The sequence below is a fragment of the Hemiscyllium ocellatum genome, chromosome 12 (genome assembly GCF_020745735.1).
Source record: "Hemiscyllium ocellatum isolate sHemOce1 chromosome 12, sHemOce1.pat.X.cur, whole genome shotgun sequence".
NCBI lineage: Eukaryota > Metazoa > Chordata > Chondrichthyes > Orectolobiformes > Hemiscylliidae > Hemiscyllium > Hemiscyllium ocellatum.
In genome coordinates, this window is record NC_083412.1 from 94,441,961 (window position 1) to 94,461,443 (window position 19,483).

Below are 19,483 nucleotides of genomic sequence, written 5' to 3' on the forward strand. Positions count from 1 at the left end.
CAGCATGACGCCAACACGGTGGCTTCAATTCCTGGACCAGTTGACATTATCATGAAGGCGTCTTTCTCAACCTCCCCCCTTGCCTGAGGTGTAGTGACCCTCAGTTAAACCACTAATCATTTGTCTCGAATGAGAGAATAGTCTATAGTCTGGTAAACAATGGTGATTTTACGATATATTGAAATAACATGTTTTTTTTAAATTTCCTTTTTTATGTAACAAATTTCTATTCTGTTGTTAAAGAAAATCTGCAGCCTCATGTATTTTAGATTAGATTACTTACAGTGTGGAAACAGGCCCTTCGGCCCAACAATTCCACACCGACCCTCTGAAGAGCAAACCCATTCCCCTACATTTATCCCCTCACCTAACACTACGGGCAATTTAGCATGGCCAATTCACCTAATCTGCACATTTTCTGACTGTGGGAGGAAACCAGAGCACCTGGAGGAAACCCAAGCAGACATGGAGAGAATGTGCAAACTCCACACAGACAGTTGCCTGAGGCGGGAGCTGAACCTGGGACTCTGACGCTATGAGGCAGCAGTGCTAACCACTGTGCCACCATGCCGCCCCTATAATTTTAGTTTTGAGAGTGTGTTGCTGGAAAAGTACAGCAGGTCAGGCAGCATCCGAGGAGTAGGAGAATCAACGTTTCGGGGGTAAGGTCTTCATCAGGAATGAAGGCTGGAAGCCAAGGGAGCTGAGAGATAACCTTATTAATTGGGGGGTTGGGGGTGAGGTTGGGGGTGAGGTTGGGGGTCAGGGCACTGAGAATGCGATAGGTAGATGAAGGCATAGGTAGATGAATTGGGGGTAATGGTGATAGGTTGGAGAGGAGGGTGGCGTGGGTAGGTGGGAAGGAAGATGGACAGGTAGAACAGGTCATGAGGGCGGTCCGAATTGGAGGGTTGGATCTGAGATTAGATGAGGGGGAGGGGAAATGAGGAAACTGGTGAAATCCACATTGATCTTGCGTGGTTGGAGGATGCCAAGGCGGAAGATGAGGCGTTCTTCCTCCAGTAATGCCATCACTTGGCATCATAACAAAAGGAAATGACATAAGTAAGGTTAAGTGAGTGAACATAAATTTGGCAGTGTGTATCGTGGGAAAATGAGAAATTGTTCACATCGGCAAGAATCATGGAAAAGCCAATTAATATTCAAATAGAGAGAAAGACTGTGACGCCATATGGTATAGGAGGATCTGGAGAGGAGGATGGCTGAAACGCAAACAGTTAATTTGCAGGTGCATAATCTCAACTGGAGTCTTGACATGGCTTTTCAGGCTTTGGAATGGAAGCCTCATAGAGGAGATATACCAGAATAGAAGCAAGGAGGGAAGGGTTCTGATAGATTAATCAAGGAAAAACTGTTTTTTTTATGACAGGAAGATCAGTGACCATTAGGCTCAGTTTTAAATCAAAAGAAACAAGAGCAAGAGGAGGACATTTTTGCCGTGAGTTGTGATCTGGAATATGCTGCCTGAAAGGATGGTAGACAAACAGGAGGCTGGAAGAACACAGCAAGCCAGGCAGCAGATAAAGGGGGTGGCAGGGGCACAGTGGTGAAATGGAGATAGGTGAAGACAGGCAGAGGGTCCGACCTGGTTTGTCAATGGGAGGAATGAATCCATTTGGTAGCTAAAAGAAAGGGTCAATGAGAGGAATAGAAAAGAGGGGAAGGGGCTGGGAAGGGAGTCGGGGGATGGGAAGGGAAGTTATTGGAGATGGAGAACCCAATGTTGAGTCCTCCAGACCTCCCTTCCATTCCCCTGATTGACCCTTCCTTCTAACTACCAACCGGATTCATTCCTCCCATCGACCAATCAGGTCATACCCATTACCTGTGTTCACCTATCACCACCTCACCACCCCACCCCTCTCCCCACGTAAAACTCTCCCTCACCCCTCCCTGTATCTGCATACTTCCTCCCCTACATGTCCCCGCCACCCCCCCAACCCCGTCCTGAGGAAGGGTTACACTCAAATCGTTGACTTCTCCACCTCCTGCTGCTGCCTGGCCTGCTGTGTTCTTCCAGTCTCCTGCCCATCTACCTTGGATTCCAGCATCTGCAGTTTTTTTTACTCTGCCTGAAAGGATGGGACAGGCAGATGGAAACAGAAGAGTCATAGGGCAACTGGGTTAATTGAAGGTGAAAATATGAAGGGCTGTGGGGAAATAGCAAAGGGAGTGGGACTATCTGGGCAGCTCTTTTTAATGACTAGCATGTTGATGATGGGCCAAACATCCTTATTTGTACTATACTAATTTGTGCTTCTTTCATGATATCTACATTGCTTTAAAACAGGTGGCCTAGCAGTCTCTGTTACACCCTCTTTATATCCTTGAGATTTTCTCAGGTGCAGGATCCAAAACTGCACACTGTGTTGTGTGTGCCATGTGTGCGTGTCATTGCATCAGCGTTTGAAAGTGTTTCACCACTAAGTTAATGCTGTCAGTGTCTACAGAGACATCATTTCTTTATTGGGAGATTGATTCATTTATGGAGTAGGAAAATGAAAGGAAATGGTGATGCAGAGGAAGTGTGATATTACTGAAATCATTCAAAGCAACTCTTCCTTGGTACAACACGCAATTTCATTCACATACATGTCCAAACACAATCTTACAAGCATGCATATGATCGCAGATGCACACTATCTCACGTACACAATCTCTAACATGCACAAAAATGCTTTTGAACACACATAATTTGACATTTACATATGCATGTACATTCTGTGCCTCATAAACACACAAACACCCAAGTACACACAAAATTTCATGCACACATGTTCACAGTCTCACACACAATTTCACACAAATAAATGCAAAATGTCACACACGGACTGCATACACAATCTAACTCACACACACACACACACTATCTTCTACACACACGTTTTCTCCTACATGCACACGTACACACACACCTACACGCACACACACCTACATGCACACACACACACAATCTCTAACAAACACGCACACGCACACAATCTCTAACAAACACACAAACACAACCTCACATTCAGACACACACAATCAGATCCATAGGTTGAAAAAAAGATTACTCAAACACATACGGACACATGTTGAAACATATACAGATATTGATCGTTCCTCCAAACTGTATTTTCTACCATTGAGAAGAACAAGGGCAGCAGGTAGACAGGGATGCCACCACCTGCAAGTTCCCTTCCAAGCCATTTCCCATCATGCCTTGGAAATATCTAATTGTTGCTTCATTGTCACTGGGTCAAAATTGTGGAGCCCTCTCCCAAGCAGCACTGTGAATGTCTCCCCGCCCTGAGGACTGCATGATTTAAAATGGCAGCTCACCACTACCTTCTGAAATGCAATTACAGATGTTGGCCACTTCAGTGCTGTCCATATCCAGTGAGTACATCTAAAACAAGATGTATAATTACACACGTTTCACAGGTATCCACAAACACGTATCTACAAACATGCGCTCAAAATTTCTGCCCTTCCTTCTCCCAAAGCAAATATATCGCCAACTTACATTTCTTTCTCTCCTGTGTGCACACATATAGTCCTTCATTGCTACAGGAACAAAATTATAAAACAGACAGGTTATGCTGCAGCTCTATAGGGTTTTGGTGAGGCCTCACCTGTCTACACTTTTGCTCTCCTTACCTGAGAAAGGATGATATGGAGGTTCCAGTGTTGGACAAGGATGGACAAAGTTAACAATCACACCACACTAGACTAAGCCTTTTCATCCCATCTGCATTCCCAGCTACCATCCCCCCAGCCCCACCCCCCCCCCCCCCTCCCATTTATCTCTCTGCCCCCTTGGCCTGTTAGACTCATTCCTGATGAAGAGCTTATGCCTGAAATGTCGATTCTCCTGCTCTTCAGATGCTGCCTGACCGGCTGCGCTTTTCCAGCACCACATTCTTTGTCTCTGATCTGCAGCATCTCTACAGTCCTCACTTCAACACCAAATTATAGTGCAATAGCTTTATTTGGAAGTACTAGCTTTCAGTACTAGCTCCTTCATCAGGTAACTAATGGGGCAGGATCATAAGACACAAAACTTTATAGCAAAAGATCTCAGTGTCATGCAATTAAAACGATATATTGAACAAACCTAGATTGCTGTTAAGTTTTTCATCTTTTGGAATGGGTTGCAGGTTTCAGTTCATTAATATGTAAATCCCAGAACTTCTTTTAAGACATATTCTCGAGATACAGAACAGGTTCAAAGGTGGAATACATAAGGTGGTGGTGGAGGGTTGTTTTTCAGCCTGGAGGCCTATGACCAGTGGAGTGCCACAAGGATCAGTGCTGGGTCCATTACATTTATATAAATGATTTAGGTGTGTGCATAAAAGGTATAGTTAGTAAGTTTGCAGATTACACCAAAATTGGAGGTGTAGTGGCCAATGAAGAAGGTTACCTCGAATTACAATGGGATCTTGATCAGATAGGCCAATGGGCTGAGAAGTAGCAGGTGGAGTTTAATTCAAATAAATGTGAGGTGCTGCATTTTGGGAAAGCAAATCTTAGCAGGACTTATACACTTAATGGTAAGGTCCTAGGGAGTGTCGCTGAACAAAAAGACCTTGGAGTGCAGGTTCATAGCTCATTGAAAGTGGAGTCGCAGGTATACAGGATAGTGAAGAAGGCGTTTGGTATGCTTTCCTTTTTTGGTCAGAGTACTGAGTACAGGAGTTGGGAGGAGATATTCCTTCTGTACAGGACATTGGTTAGGCCACTTTTGGAATATTGCGTGGTCTCCTTTCTATTGGAAGGATGTTGTGAACCTTGAAACGATTCAGAAAAGATTTACATGCATGTTGCCAGGGTTGGAGGATTTGAGCTATACGGAGAGGTTGAATAGGCTGGGGCTGGAGAGTTGGAGGCTGAGGGGTGACCTCATAGAGGTTTATAAAATTATGAGAGGCATGGATAGGGTAAATAGACAAAGTCTTTTTCCCTGGGGTTGGGGATTCCAGAACTAGAGGACATAGGTTTAGGGTGAGAGGGGAAAGATATAAAAGAGACCTAAGGGGCAACATTTTCACGCAGAGGGTGGTACATGTATGGAATGAGCTGCCAGAGGAAGTGGTGGAGGCTGGTACAATTGCAACATTTAAAAGGCATCTGGATGGGTATATGAATAGGAAGGGTTTGGAGGGATATGGGCTGGGTGCTGGCAGATGGGACTAGGTTGTGTTGGGATATCTGGTCGGCATGGACAGGTTGGACTGAAGGATCTGTTTTCGTGCTGTACATCTCGATGACACTATGACCCTATAACTTAAGGCTTTATTTAACAAAAAGGTGATATCTCAGCTCAGACAATGCATTCAAGGTTCAGTACCCATGAGGATGGCCTCAACTGGGACCTTGGGTTCATGTCACCCTACACCATATATACACGCACGCGCGCGCGCACACACGCGCACACACACACACACACACACACTCATGCAGTTCCTCTCTCTACACACGCTCCCTCTCAGACACACACATACACTCATGCACTCCACACTCACACCCCCCTCTCACAGGCTTTTCCTCCCACACACACACACTCTCTCTTTCTTCCTCACATACATACACACAAACACACATTTGCAGATACATTGTTTTTGCTCAAAAAGTACACAATCTGCAGGCAATCAATGTAACATTTTATAAATTCCTACTTTGGAAATAGAACCGGTCTGACTCATGATTGAAATAAAGACAGACTCTGTCCTCACACCTTTAATACATTTTCTGAGCTGAGATGTCACCTTTTTTTATAAAGCCTTAAGTTATCTTGAGAATAAGACTTAAAAGAAGTTCTGGGATTAACGAACCGAAACCTGCAACCCATTCTAAAAGATGGAAGACTTAACAGCAATCTCGGTTTGTTCAATATATCATTTCAATCGCATGGCACTGTAATCTTTTGCTCTAGATTCTGTGTCTTATAACCTTGCTTCTCTAGTTACCTGATGAAGCAGCCGTGCTCTGAAAGCTAGTACTTCCAACTAAGCCTGTTTGATTATAACCTGGTGTTGGTAATTTTTAACTTTGAGAAAGGATGGACTGGCACTCAAGGGGGTGCAGAGAAGGCTCACGCGGTTGACTCTGGAGTTGAAAAGGTTGGCTTATGACCAAAAACAGGGAGAAATTGAGGAGACTTGGATTATACTCATTGGAACTTAGAAGAATTTCAGCCAGAGAGTGGTGAGTCTATAGAATTCACTGCCAGGTCATTGAGTATATTTAAGACGGGGACAGATAGGTTTGTCAGTATCAAGGGAATCAAGGGTTATGGGGAGGAAGCAGGAGAATGGGGTTGAGAAACTCATCAGCCATGATTGAATGGTGGAGCAGACTTTGACGGGCTGAATAGTCCATGTCTTCTGGTCTTATGTGGAAGGGTCTTGTGGAAACATATGAAGTTATGAAGGGAATAGATAAGATAGAAGCAGGGAGTTGGTTCCACTGGCTGGTGAAACTAGAACTAGGGGGAACAGCCTCAAAATAAGGGGGAGCAGGTTTAGGACTGAGCTGAGGAATAACGTCTTCACCCAAAGGGTTGTGGATCTGTGGAAGTTCCTGCCCAGTGAAGCGGCTGAGGCTTCCTCAGTGAATGTTTTTAAGGTGAAGATAGATAGATGTTTGAACAGTAAAGGAATTAAGGGTTATGGTGGGAGGGCAGGTGAGTGGAGCTGCGTCTATGAAAAGATCAATCGTGATCTTATCGAATGGTGGAGTAGACTGGAGGGGCCAGATGGCTTACTCTTGCTCTTAGTTCTTATGTGTTTATGTCCTTCCCCTTTCTGTCCCCTTTATATTTATCTGTGTACCACTGAGATATTTCTCATCCTCTCAAATGTTGACCCCTCTGCTCCCGCCTGTTCTTCCTTCTGACCCACATTATTCCCAACTTCCTTAGACACCATGGAGAGAAAGCATGGTGTCTCTCCCTGTTTCTGAGGTCCTTATTTCCCTGTCTAGGAGAAAGTGAGGACTGTAGATGCTGGAGATCAGAGCTGAAAATGTGTTGCTGGAAAAGCACAGCAGGTCAGGAAGCATCCAAGGAGCAGGAGAATCGACGTTTCAGACTCCTGAAGAATGGCTGAAACGTCGATTCTCCTGATCCTTGGATGCTGCCTGACCTGCTGCGCTTTTCCAGCAGCACATTTTCAGCATTTACCTGTCTATCCCATGTTAATTATCCCCATCACTTCCTCAGGTGCCTGGAATTAGAAACTGTAGACACAGCAGGGTCAAAATGTTTTATGTACATTTAGCAAAGTCCATCAAAACCTCCGTATGATGAACTTTACAACCACTGCTTTGTCAGACAATTACACACAATCTATTTGTTCATATTATGCAAAGATCTTTGCTTCTTCAAATCTAGCCATTTGCAATATACAGACAGCAAGATCCAAAGTACTTTGGCTTTGTAAACAGACAAATTATACTTTGGCAAAAGTGGGTACTGCAGATGCTGGAGATTAGAGTCAAGATTAGAGTGGTGCTGGAAAAGCGCAGCAGGTCAGGCAGCATCCAAGGAGCAGGAAAATCAACATTTTGGACTGGAGTCCTTCATCAGGAATGAGGGTTAGGGTTACCGTTAGGGTTAAGGTTAGGGTGAGGGATCGGGTCGTTGCAAATTATACTTTTGCTTGAGTAATAAATATTTTCTCATTTTGAATGAACACTAACCAATCTTAGAAAAGCTCAGAATGGAACATATAATAAACAGGAACAGTACTGCAGATGGTAGAAATCTGAAAGAAACAAAAAACAGGCCAGGAAGCGTGTATGAAGAGAGAAACAGAGTTAACACTGCAGGTTCATGAATCACACTAATGTTCAATACTCACTGATGTCTGTCACTCCCTGCACAGAAGCTGCCAGATTTTTTAGATTAGATTAGATTAGATTACTTACAGTGTGGAAACAGGCCCTTCGGCCCAACAAGTCCACACCGACCCGCCGAAGCGCAACCCACCCATACCCCTACATTTACCCCTTACCTAACACTACGGGCAATTTAGCATGGCCAATTCACCTGACCCGCAGATCTTTGGACTGTGGGAGGAAACTGGAGCACCCGGAGGAAACCCACGCAGACACGGGGAGAACGTGCAAACTCCATACAGTCAGTCGCCTGAGTCGGGAATTGAACCCGGGTCTCTGGCGCTGTGAGGCAGCAGTGCTAACCACTGTGCCACCATGCATGTGTTGAGGATTTCCAATGCTTCAATTCCCTTTTGCCTCTCCAAACACCAATCAGATTCCTTTTGTGTCTGTCATTCCCCAAGAAACCCGGCACTAGTTCCCTCAGATTCGGTTTGGCAAAAATTTGAACATGAATTTTGAAACAAAAGTGAAGGCTTGGAGAAACCATCAACAGCCCACAAAGCAAAGAAAAAAGCCAAATAAATAAATAAATTGATAATTTTCAAAATGACTAATTCATAAACGTGACCATTAGAAATGTCAAACAGAGCATAGAATATTGAACATAGAACAGTACAGCGCAGGGACTGGCCCAAACACAGAGGTTGCTGGAAAAACACAGAGGCTTGGTAGTATCTGTGAAGTGAAATCAAAGCTAACGTTTCGGGTCCAGTGACGCTTCCTCAGAATTGTTCCAGAACAGGAACAGGCCCTTCAGCCCATTGTGTCTGTGCTGAAGAGTTAATCAAGAGGCTGGAGGATTAAGTATGTTTGACACTGAGATTGACAGATTTTTAATCAGGAAGGGAATCGAGGGTTATGGGGTAAAGGCAGAAAAGCGGAGTTGAAAATGATCAGAGTCAAGATCAGAGTGTTGCTGGAAAAGCACAGCAGGTCAGGCAGCATCCACGGAGCAGGAAAATTGACAGTTCAGGCAAAAGCCTGATGGAGAGCTTTTGCCCGAAACGTCAATTTTCCTGCTCCTCAGATGCTGCCTGACCTGCTGTGCTTTTCCAGCACCACTCTGATCTTGACTCTGATATCTCCATCATCTGCAGTCCTCATTTTCACTTTGAAGATAATCAGATCAGCCATGTCCTCATTGAATAGCAAAGCAGACTCGATGGGCTGAATGGCCTACTTAATACTTTTTTTTTGCTTTTCTGTTTAAGAAACACAGCTAGAGAAAGGCAGACTAAGTCTCAAATACTGGTCACCAAGGAAATGGAGATGGCTGGGGCTAAATGAAAGAGTTGGGTTTCCCATGCATTCACTTCTGGGAGTGAATATTCTAAACTGGCCTTTGTGGGATTTGTTATGAGAGTAGAGGTTGGTTTTGAAGCTGAGTGTTCCTCCTCATCTGGCCCAGGGTCAGAGTCAGGAGGAGGAGGAGAAGGAGGAGAAGGTGATGGGGATGTGAATCAATACTGAACAGCCTCTGTTTCTGTATGTAAGCATCCAGCTCAGTCTCAGGGTTCCCTCTATCCTCACCACTTCCCCTTTCTCTCACTCTCACTCTCAATTTTCTTCTGTCATTCTCTCTGTCCCACTTTCTTTCTGTCTCTTACACATAATCTCTCTCTTTCAATCAATTTGACACTCTAATGCATTCTCTCTCACTCTCCCACTTCCTCACAAGCTCTCTTTAGCCCTCTCTCACTCACCACTTTATCAAGAGGGAGCCATTGGGTGAGAGGTGAGTGAAGGAGTCATCAGCCATAATGGGACACCACTGAAGGACAATTTCTGATGCCCGGGTATTGGATAGACATTTTCCATAACCGCCTTACTCTATGGCATTCAGTGTTGTAAGTGAAATAACTGCTGTTATCCTAACACCAAGTCACCCTTTATTGACATGTGCATAGTATACTGGCCCTGACCAGCCAGCGCAGAGCCAGTCTCTAGACGGCGGAGATTTTCTGAATTTCCGATATATATCTGTCAGCCAGGGCTCCCTGATTAGCCCAGGTTAACAACCCCAGCCAAGGGTCTCATAGTCAATGAGATCTATCTAGCCAATGTTCCAAATACTACAGTAAGATGACATATTTATAACACCGCTGAAGGAATCACTGCATTATTTATACTCTGCAATGCAATTAAGATTGAGAAATGATGGCACATTCAAAAGAGTCAACAAATCTCCCCCTCGTGTATAGAACACTGCTTACCTTACCATGAAAATTAACAAAGTAAACATGTTGATTCAAATACTATTTTGTTTTCACAATTTTTAATGCTTTATGCAGGGAATATCTCATGGCCCCAGATAGCTTAGTTCTGTAATTAGACTCTTGATCCCAAGAGCTCATACACCTGACAATGACTATCTTCTTAAAAATTTAACTCAAAGTGATTTTTATCAAAAATACTACAATTCATTCTTCACTGTCTCTGGGTTCATTAGAAATTGGAACTACCTTTTACTGAAGTCACATGATTAAATACTTTCATTATTTGCTAAATTATTATTAGAGTATTTTACATAATATTAAACTTACAAATGTTAAATGTAATGGGCACAAGAAGTTACAACTGCTCACAATATTGCACAGTATTGTTAGTCTGTGTCAAGCCAACTTATTGATCTTAATGCAGCCACTGACACTTTGATACTGACACTGAGCATGTGCAGGAATTGCTCCCCCTACTGTTGAGGCACAAAATAAAGTCAGTCATTGGACAAAAGATTTAGCTGGGACTTATGACGTATATTTTTTAAAATGTTTAGTTTTGTAAACAATGACTCAACTTATAAAACTCCTGCTGATTTATTTGGTTAACTATTTTTTGCAGCTACAAGATGTAGAATTATTTGAATGAATCAGTTTGATTTGTTATGGACCAGACCAGACCGCCTCAAAATATTTCAAGCAGGTAGCCCAGACCCTAACTTTATCTTATTTTAAAAGTAGATGTGAAGTATTGTGTTCCAGGGGCAATGTGACTGGTCAAACTACATGATGTTAAGCAAAAGACAATCTATTTAAATGCCATCGTTAAAATATTAAAGAAAGAGGAAGTTAGAAAAGCTTAACTAGTGGAAACTTTAACTGAATAATAGATGCAGTACCAATTACTAGTTAACTGTTCCAATATTGCAACATCCCATAAATACACTCCTTGGCAAAAAGGCAAACTCAGACACAGATTCTCACATGTAGTTATTCAATCCAGGAGGAAGAAAGAAACATCAAGAGAAAAGTCAGAGAGTGTAGCAACCAAAAGACATTCACTGAAGCTTCTAACCCTGTTAAGAGCCCAAACAGCTTCCGCCACTTACAGCTGAAACAAAACCTGGAAAGTCTGGTCTGTGAAAGCTATACCTAGGCTGCTGCCATTGTTCCAACTTGAAAAGAAAAATTAAGTTGTTTGCTTAAGTCATCTTCAATATTCAGTTTGGTAGGTCTGTCTTGCAACCTCTCTTCAAAAAATGGTTCCAAGATAAATCAACCTTTTAAAGTGATAACATCGTCACAGATTATTCATAAATTTCAAGTAAAATGGAGAGATGGGAGTGGGGGAGGTGACTAAAATAGAGTCAGATAAACACAAATTGAAACCTGGGACAGCATTCAGAAACTGAACAGAGCAAGATGGAACATGAAACATTTGGTTTGTAATATAGATTGCAGAATAAGCCTCTCTAAGTATTCTTTGAGGTTTTTATAACATGGTGTTCCAGCTCTGATCACATCATCCGGTTAAGTAGCAATTGTCCTAATTTACATAATTAATCAAGAAGTATGTTCAAATGGAAAGAAAAAAAGATTAGTTCTATTCTCTCAAAGGTCTATGTGTTTTTTCTTGAGTGCTCTAGAGCATAGTTCAAATTAAGTGAGTCAGTCAAGAAGGAGGATTACTCAGGCCCCTCAAACAGTCTCAAAGTAGGGACAGAATGGGTTGGATACAGAGTAGAGCTCCCTCTACACTGTCACCATCAAACATTCCCAGGACAGGGACAGCACGGGATCAGATGCAAAGTAAATCACTCTCTAGGCTGTCCCCGTCAAATACTCCGATGACAGGTGCAGTATAGGTTTAGATGCAGAACAAAGCTTCCTCTACACTGTCCCCATCAAACGCTCCTAGATAGGTACAGCTCAGAGTGAGATACAGAGTAAAGCTTTCTCTACACTGTCTCCAACAAACACTCCTAGGACAGGTGCAGAGTTGAGAGTGTGGTGCTGGAAAAGCACAGCAGGTCAGGCAGCATCCGAGGAGCAGGAGAATCGACGTTTCGGGCATAAGCTCTTCATCGTTCCTGATGAAGGGGTTATGCCCGAAATGTTGATTCTCCTGCTCCTTGGATGCTGCCTAACTTGCTGTGCTTTTCCAGCACCACACTCTCAACTCTGATCTCCAGTATTTGCAGTCCTAACTTTCCCCTAGGACAGGTGCAGTATAGGTTTAGATGCAGAGTAAATCCATTTCTCTTCTGTAAAATGGAAAGTGAAGCTTCTCCATCACTGTCCCCATTAAAATATAATAGGACAAATGCAGCATGGGCTAGATACTGAGTAAAACGACCTATATTATTTTCAACTGAAAGTAAAGCTTTGTCTCCATCAAGCACCCCCATTTCACAGATAACATAGATCTTTCTACTCTGTCTTTTCAAATGAAGCAGTGAGTTGAGAAAGTCCACAATGAAGAAAGAGACATCAAAGACTAGAGTTGAGAGAGAGGGATTAAATGTGTGTCGGGTTATTAGAATTTCCTAGTATCCTGTAGAGATAATGCAATTCAACTCAGATCAGAATCTAATCAGAAAATGATCACAGCAGCTCAATATTTTTGGCTGTGAATAACCTATTACCTACAAAAAATGGTGATTAGCCAAATGACACAGGTAGTCACAAAAACAGAAAGTTGAGAAAACCTAATAGTTTGTCACATAGAAACTGCTAATATTTTATGGGTGACATGTATGTATTAGCGATCGAGGGATTTTTTTGCTGATACTGTGTCAGTTTTGTGCTTTAGTTCTGGTTCAGAGGCTTTCAGAGATGTTCCTGCATCTGATCGCTGCTGATAGTGCTTCCGGTTTCTGTGAGGAAGTCAAGTTCTCAATTCTTCTGAAATTCTGTGGTTTCATGACAGTTGCTTCTTCAGCTGTTGTTTAACCAGAGCATCATTTCTGTTTCCTTCGCATCAGGCGTTTAAGTAACGTTGGGAAAAATGATACGCCGAAAAGTATCAAATGCTTCGGATAAAGAGAAAAAATGCTTAAAACCGAAGGTATGTTGAGCTCTGAAGGATTGTGAAATGTCCTTACTCTGTTGGGAGGATATAATATCATGTCTGAATTGTGGGATTTTCCAGTGTGTAATCATGAGCTTCCAGTGTAGAGGCTCTGCTGTTGGAACCACTCCAACTCATGAGCTTCATTAGCTCGTTGGGTTTTTGTTATAATAAACATTACAACACTAATGAGTCTTAATAGACAGTGGTCAGTTAGCTCAGTGGCTGGATAACTGGTTTTGTGATGCTGAGTAGCAATGATCCAATTCCTGAGGTTACCATGAAGGACTCTCATACTCAATCTCCCCCTTCACCTGAGATGTGGTGACCCTTAGTTTAAACCCTCAACAGTTGCATGTCCCTCTGGAGCTATGGTAATATTGTTAATTAATGAACAGACCCGGATAACTAGGGAAGTTGTATATTTAGATTCTGTAAAATGGCAGGGTCTAAAAAATATCATTTGATAGTTTGGCATTCTATAGGAATCAATGGGATCATATGGCTCCATTGGTATGTTTAGTTGGCTGAATTGTAATGCAGAGTGATGCCACCAGCGTGGGTTCAATTCCCACATCATGAATGACTCTCCTTCTCAACCTTTCCCCTCACCTGAGGTTATATGTCTCTCTCTATAATGAGAGAGGGGACTATGGCACCTTTACCTATGTAATGGACTAAATGGGAAGAAAATAGATCAATTCAGACTCTTCAATGGGAGATATTTTACTCCTTAGTAGTAGAGTCATAGAACCATAGAGATTTACAGCACAGAAACAGACCCTTCAGTCCAACTTGTCCATGCCGACCAGATATCCCAACCTAATTTGCCAGCCTTTGACCCATATCCCTCTTAACCCTTCCTATTCATATACCCATCCAGATGCCTTTTAAACATTGTAATTGTACCAGCCTCCACCACTTCCTCTGGCAGCTCATTCCACACATGCGCCACCCTCTGCGTGAAAATGTTGCCCCTTAGGTCCCTTTTATGTTTCTTCCCTCTCACCTATAGTTCTGGACTCCTCACCCCAAGGAAAAGAGGAGTCCTATCCATGCCCCTCATGATCTTATAAACTTCTATAAGGTCACCCCTCAGTCTCCTAAAAGGGAAGACCTTTTAGAATGGAGATAAGGAGACACTTCTTCAGCTAGAGAATGGGGAATCTATGGAATTCACTGCCACAGAAGGCTGTGGAGGCCAGGTCATTGAGTATATTTAAGACTGAGATAGATAAGTTCTTGAGTATCAAAGGGATCAAGGGTTATGGGGAGGAAGTTGGAGAATGCAATTGAGAAACTTATCAGCCATGATTGAACAGGAGAGCAGACTCAATGGGCTGAATGGCCTAATTTGTGCTCCTCTGCCTTGTGGTCTTATTGTGATTGTCGTATAATAGGAGTAATTATAATGACCATTTGGATTCTGTATAAGGCGAGTGAAAATGAAAGGGTTATTTTCAGAATCATCCCTGTGGAGCTCTCCCTTGACTCAATGAGTGAAAGTACCATGGAGAATTATCGAACGAAGAGAGGCCTGGTGTAACAGCCATGCTATGGCTGTTGGCATTTAAGGCATTTGTGCTGGACAAAGTGGGAAGCAGCAAAACTCTCACTCCGAGACATTCTTCAGTGGCCTCTGTGCAGAAAAAAACGCAGAACAGAGTGTAGGGTGAAATCAAGATCCAGTGAATGGCTTGTGCTATTATTTACTGTCAGCTGCTGAGTCATAGAATCTTACAATGCAGAAAGAGACCATTCGGCCCATCAAGTCTGCAGCAACCCTCCGACGAGCATCCCACCCAGACCTACCCCATCTCTGTAACTCCACGTTTACTGTGGTTAAACCACCTAGCCTGCACATTACCAGGACACTCTGGGTAATTTAGCATGGCTGATCCACCAATATGCACATGATTGTGGACTGTGGGAGGAAGCTGGAGCACATGGAGGAAGCCCACACAGGCAAAGGAAGGATGTGCAAACTCCACACAGACAGTCACCTGAGGGAGGAAGCAAACCCAGGTCCCTGGTGCTGTGAGGCAGCAGTCCTAACGACTGAGCCACTGTGCCAGCATTTTAAGAATATTTAAACTCTGGACTGCCCTTTGAAAAACTCTCTCTTTAAGGAGTACTTTATGTCAAAGCTGTCAAGCACCTGTCCCTATATCTCTCCTAACGTGGATCACTGTCAAACGTTATTTCCTTGCGTACCTGTGAAGTGGCTTTGGATGGCTCTCTGTATTAAAGGTCTCTCCGTATATGTGCAAGTTGTTGTTGTCTGGGCTCCATCTTCAACTGAGGAACCATTGGATATTGATTACCTTTAGGCCTGAATTTAGTGTAAGCTAACATCTTTGGATAGGGGAGAAGACAGAGTTAGAAAGTAGGGATCGGGGATGTAAGGATCATGATTGGGCGGGGAGGTGGAAATATGAGTAAAGACTGACTTGGACTTGGAATACATATTTCCTGGAACAGAAACAGACATTGCTGGAGAACTGAAGAAAACCGAAGTATTGACTCGACTTTCTCTCCCCACAGATGATGCCAGATCTATAGAGTTTCTTCAGCAATTTCTGTTTTTGTTTCAGATTCCCAGCACCTTGGTTTTATGTAGTTCCTGGAACTAAGCGGGTCGAGCCAAAGTGAAATCCTGCGGATGCTGGAAATCTGAAACAAACACAAAGAATGGTAGAGAATTTCAATAGGTCTGGCAACATTTGTGGAGAGAGAGAGAGAGATACAGAGAGACAGAATTAGCAAAATGAATGTGGTTTGTTCTGAAAAGGTCCTTTAGAACAGTCATACTGAACTCAAAAAATTAACTTTGTCTCTCTCTCTCTCTCCCAGTCTCTCTCTCTCTCTCTCTCGCTCTTTCGCTCTCTCTCTCTCTAGGTCTCTCTCTCTCTCTCTCTCTCTCTCTCTCCATGATGCAAGGCTCGTTGTATTTCTCCATCATTCTCAGTGTTGCTTAGAGCTAATGATGTGATGAGTCAATGCGACAAAACTATAAAACAAGCACTGAGTATATTTAGGGCCTCCTGAAATAATCGTACACTGCTCAGAATAAATGATCAGTGATTGCAACCACCAGAAGTCATGAAATAAGAATGTCTACTCAGTGCTGTCTTGCGAAATTTCCTTTTTGTGACTCAAAAGGTTTTGATTAAGCAACTACCTCAATTTTTTTTATAGATGTAAGCCATCTGTAGAAGTCCAGGGATTGGATCAAGGTTTCTAATCTGTCTCTCTGCACCAATAATTCTTCCCTCTGTTTGATGTTTTTGCTATTTGTGATGTATAAAGGGTTTTGAAACAGACTTGGATTTTAAAATGCTAGACAGAATTAAGGTGGATCTGGTTAGATCCCATTGTGGTTTTGGAAATCGCAAGCTGGTTGCATAGGGTGAAGCTGAGAGAAGCTGATCTCGCTCATAAAGAAACAAAGAATGAGATGGGCATAGATTTAAAGTGATTACAAGTGCAGCAAGGATGATGTGAGAATAAACTTTTTCACACAGTGAGTAGTTAGGGTCTGAAATGTACTGCATGGAATTGTGATGGAAATAGATTCGGTTGAGGCATTCAAGATGGGCATCGGGTGGTTATTTGAATAGAAATGGTGTGCAGAGAGATTGGGAAAAGGCAGGAGGTTTGCACCAGGCAACAGAAGTAAACAGGATTGATGGCTTTGTTCTGCACCATAGCAATCTTGTGAGGCACATGAGGGAACAGATAATTAGAATTTGGGAAAACAGATTAACTGTAGAAACTAAACAATGTAGGTTTGGGCTATGGGAGGGTTTTGAAGCATACGTTAGTATTTATGTTTATATAACGATGTGGATATTCCAGTGCGTGTTTCCATAGGAATATTCATGGAGATGCACTTCTCTGAATGCATTTCTGTGCACATGTGGGATGAATATCTTTAAAATGTAGATTTACGAATCTTTGTGTGTTCTTGTATGTAGGTGTGTGTTTATATTGTGTGCTCATCTTTGTGCATATATATTCCAATTTGTCTATGAGGGTGTATGTGTATCACACTAATGTCTGTATGCGATCAGTCTGTGTGATTTCATGTTTGAGTAACTACTGGGACGTGTGCAGGCGCGTTGAGCGTAAAGGTGAGTGTTTGCACATGTGAGTGTGAACACTTTGTGAGCAGGTGTGTATATGTGAGTGGGCACGTGTGTGTGAATTTGAGTGTCTGTGTCAACAACCATGTGCCTGTAATTGCAAATACTGCAGAGGGTCAACTTGAAACATTTGAAATGTTTAACGCTCAATGTACCTTTACTACAGATCCTGTTGAGAATGTGTGGGGTGAAGCTTTTTTACACCAATGAACCAGAGAGAAGGAATCACATCACGGTTATCAGTGTTTCAAACTAGCTGCCAAACTGCATTGGTTTAACTATCCATGAATCACAAAGTTAGAATGCAGGTATAGCAAGCGATTAGAAATACGAATAGAATGTTGTCATTTATTACAAGGGCCATGGTTTCTTGTTGAAAAACCTCTTTTGCATTTTTTCTGATGATTTACACCTTTTCTGACACCGGAACTATGGACAACACTTCAGCTAATAAGTGTCTTGTACACCTCCTTTCTCGTGTACTCGATGCTCCTGGTAATAAAGCCAAGAACAGTGTATGCTTTCCTTACTGCTATCTCCAACTGTCCTGCCACTTTCAGTGATCTCTCACATATACACCCAGGTCTCTTTGTTCTTGCACCCCATTTAGAACTGCATATTTTGTTTTGTATTGTCTGTCAATGTACTTCCTCCCAGCATGCATCACCTCATACTTCTCTTGATTGAACTGCGTTTACCACCTTAGCCACCCACTCCACCAACTTGTCTATGCCTTTGAAGTATACTTACAGTTTACAATGTTGTTGAGCTTCAAACCATCTGCAAACTTTGAAGTTATCCCCTGCATGCCAAGATCTAGATAATCAAATATATAATCGGGGAAAAAAAGGATCCCATTTCTGACCCCTGGGGAATTTCATTGTCCATCTCCCTTCCCTGAAAAGTAGCCATGGACTCTGTGTTCCTCTTTGTTTATTAAATCTCTCTCATTACTCTTTGTTTCCTATCAGTCAGCCAATTGTGCATCCATGTCGCTAATCTGCCTTTCATTTAATAAGTTATGGGTTTTCCCCTCTGTTGTGCATTTAATTCTCTCTGGAAGTCTGTACACACCAAGTTACCCTCACTGACTCTTTTGTTACCCAGTCTTCAAAAAATCCCCAAAAAGTTAGTCAAAAACAATTCCCCCCTTCAGAAATCCATCCTGATACTTCCTCATCAACCTACCTTTCTCCATGGCACTACAAATGCTGTTTTATTTTTGTTTGTTCACTTGCTCAGGCCATCATTTATTGCCCATCCATAATTACTGAAAGGGGAGGTCAGAGTCCGTCACATGTCACATGTAGTCACATATAGCCCAGACCAAGTAAGGATGGCAATTTCCTCCCCCAAAGGACATTAATGAACTAGATGGGTTTTTACAATAATTGACATGACCGCTATTGGGGAGAAAGTGAGGTCTGCAGATGCTGGAGATCAGAGCTGAAAATGTGTTGCTGGAAAAGCGCAGCAGGTCAGGCAGCATCCAAGGAACAGGAAATTCGACGTTTCGGGCATAAGCCCTTCATCAGGAATGGGATGTTCCATTTCCTGATGAAGGGCTTATGCCCGAAATGTCGAATTTCCTGTTCCTTGGATGCTGCCTGATCTGCTGCGCTTTTCCAGCAACACATGACCGCTATTGGACTTTTTTAATGTTATATTTTTATTGAATTCAAATTTCACCAGCTTCCATGGTGGGATTTGAACCCAAGTCCCCAACATCATTAACCTGGGGTTCTGGATTGTTAATGCACTGACATTTATATAACCAACTCCGTGATGCTGAAAGCTTCCTCACCATTGATGTTAAACTGTCTGCTCTGATATTGCTGGCCTTATCCTCACAACCTTTTCTTGAATTTTGCAATTCCCAAGCCTTCTGGCAAATGGCACAGACAGCAGCCCTCAGGTTCCTGATTGGTCATTAGATCTCGTGGATGGACCTTCCAACGCCAGAGTCCCTGATCCCAAGGAAGACCAAACGTTACTCTGTACAGGAACCTGAGTGATATTGAATGTCAGGACTTTCCTCATAAAGAGTACCACTAGGGTCCCATCAGCTCTCCAGCCAATGGATGACACTCCCCATCATCCTCATTCAATCTAGCCTTCGGTAATTCATTGTCATTCATTGTCCT

General features: G+C 42.7%; 1 protein-coding gene across 3 annotated transcripts in view; it reads left to right on the top strand.

Annotated features, from left to right (window-relative positions):
- The first annotated feature begins 13,076 nt into the window (after positions 1–13,076).
- The window catches only part of LOC132820875 (SAM domain-containing protein SAMSN-1-like), a 111,349-nt gene continuing 104,942 nt past the window's right edge, over positions 13,077–19,483 (top strand). For 2 of the 3 annotated variants that reach the window (XM_060833234.1, XM_060833235.1), the window contains exon 1: positions 13,077–13,191. In XM_060833234.1, the coding sequence (XP_060689217.1) occupies positions 13,132–13,191 (60 nt within the window). In that variant the 5' untranslated portion in view covers positions 13,077–13,131. Of the gene's footprint in view, positions 13,192–17,565; positions 17,648–19,483 lie in introns of those variants that run through there. The other variant, XM_060833236.1, reaches the window with a different exon arrangement.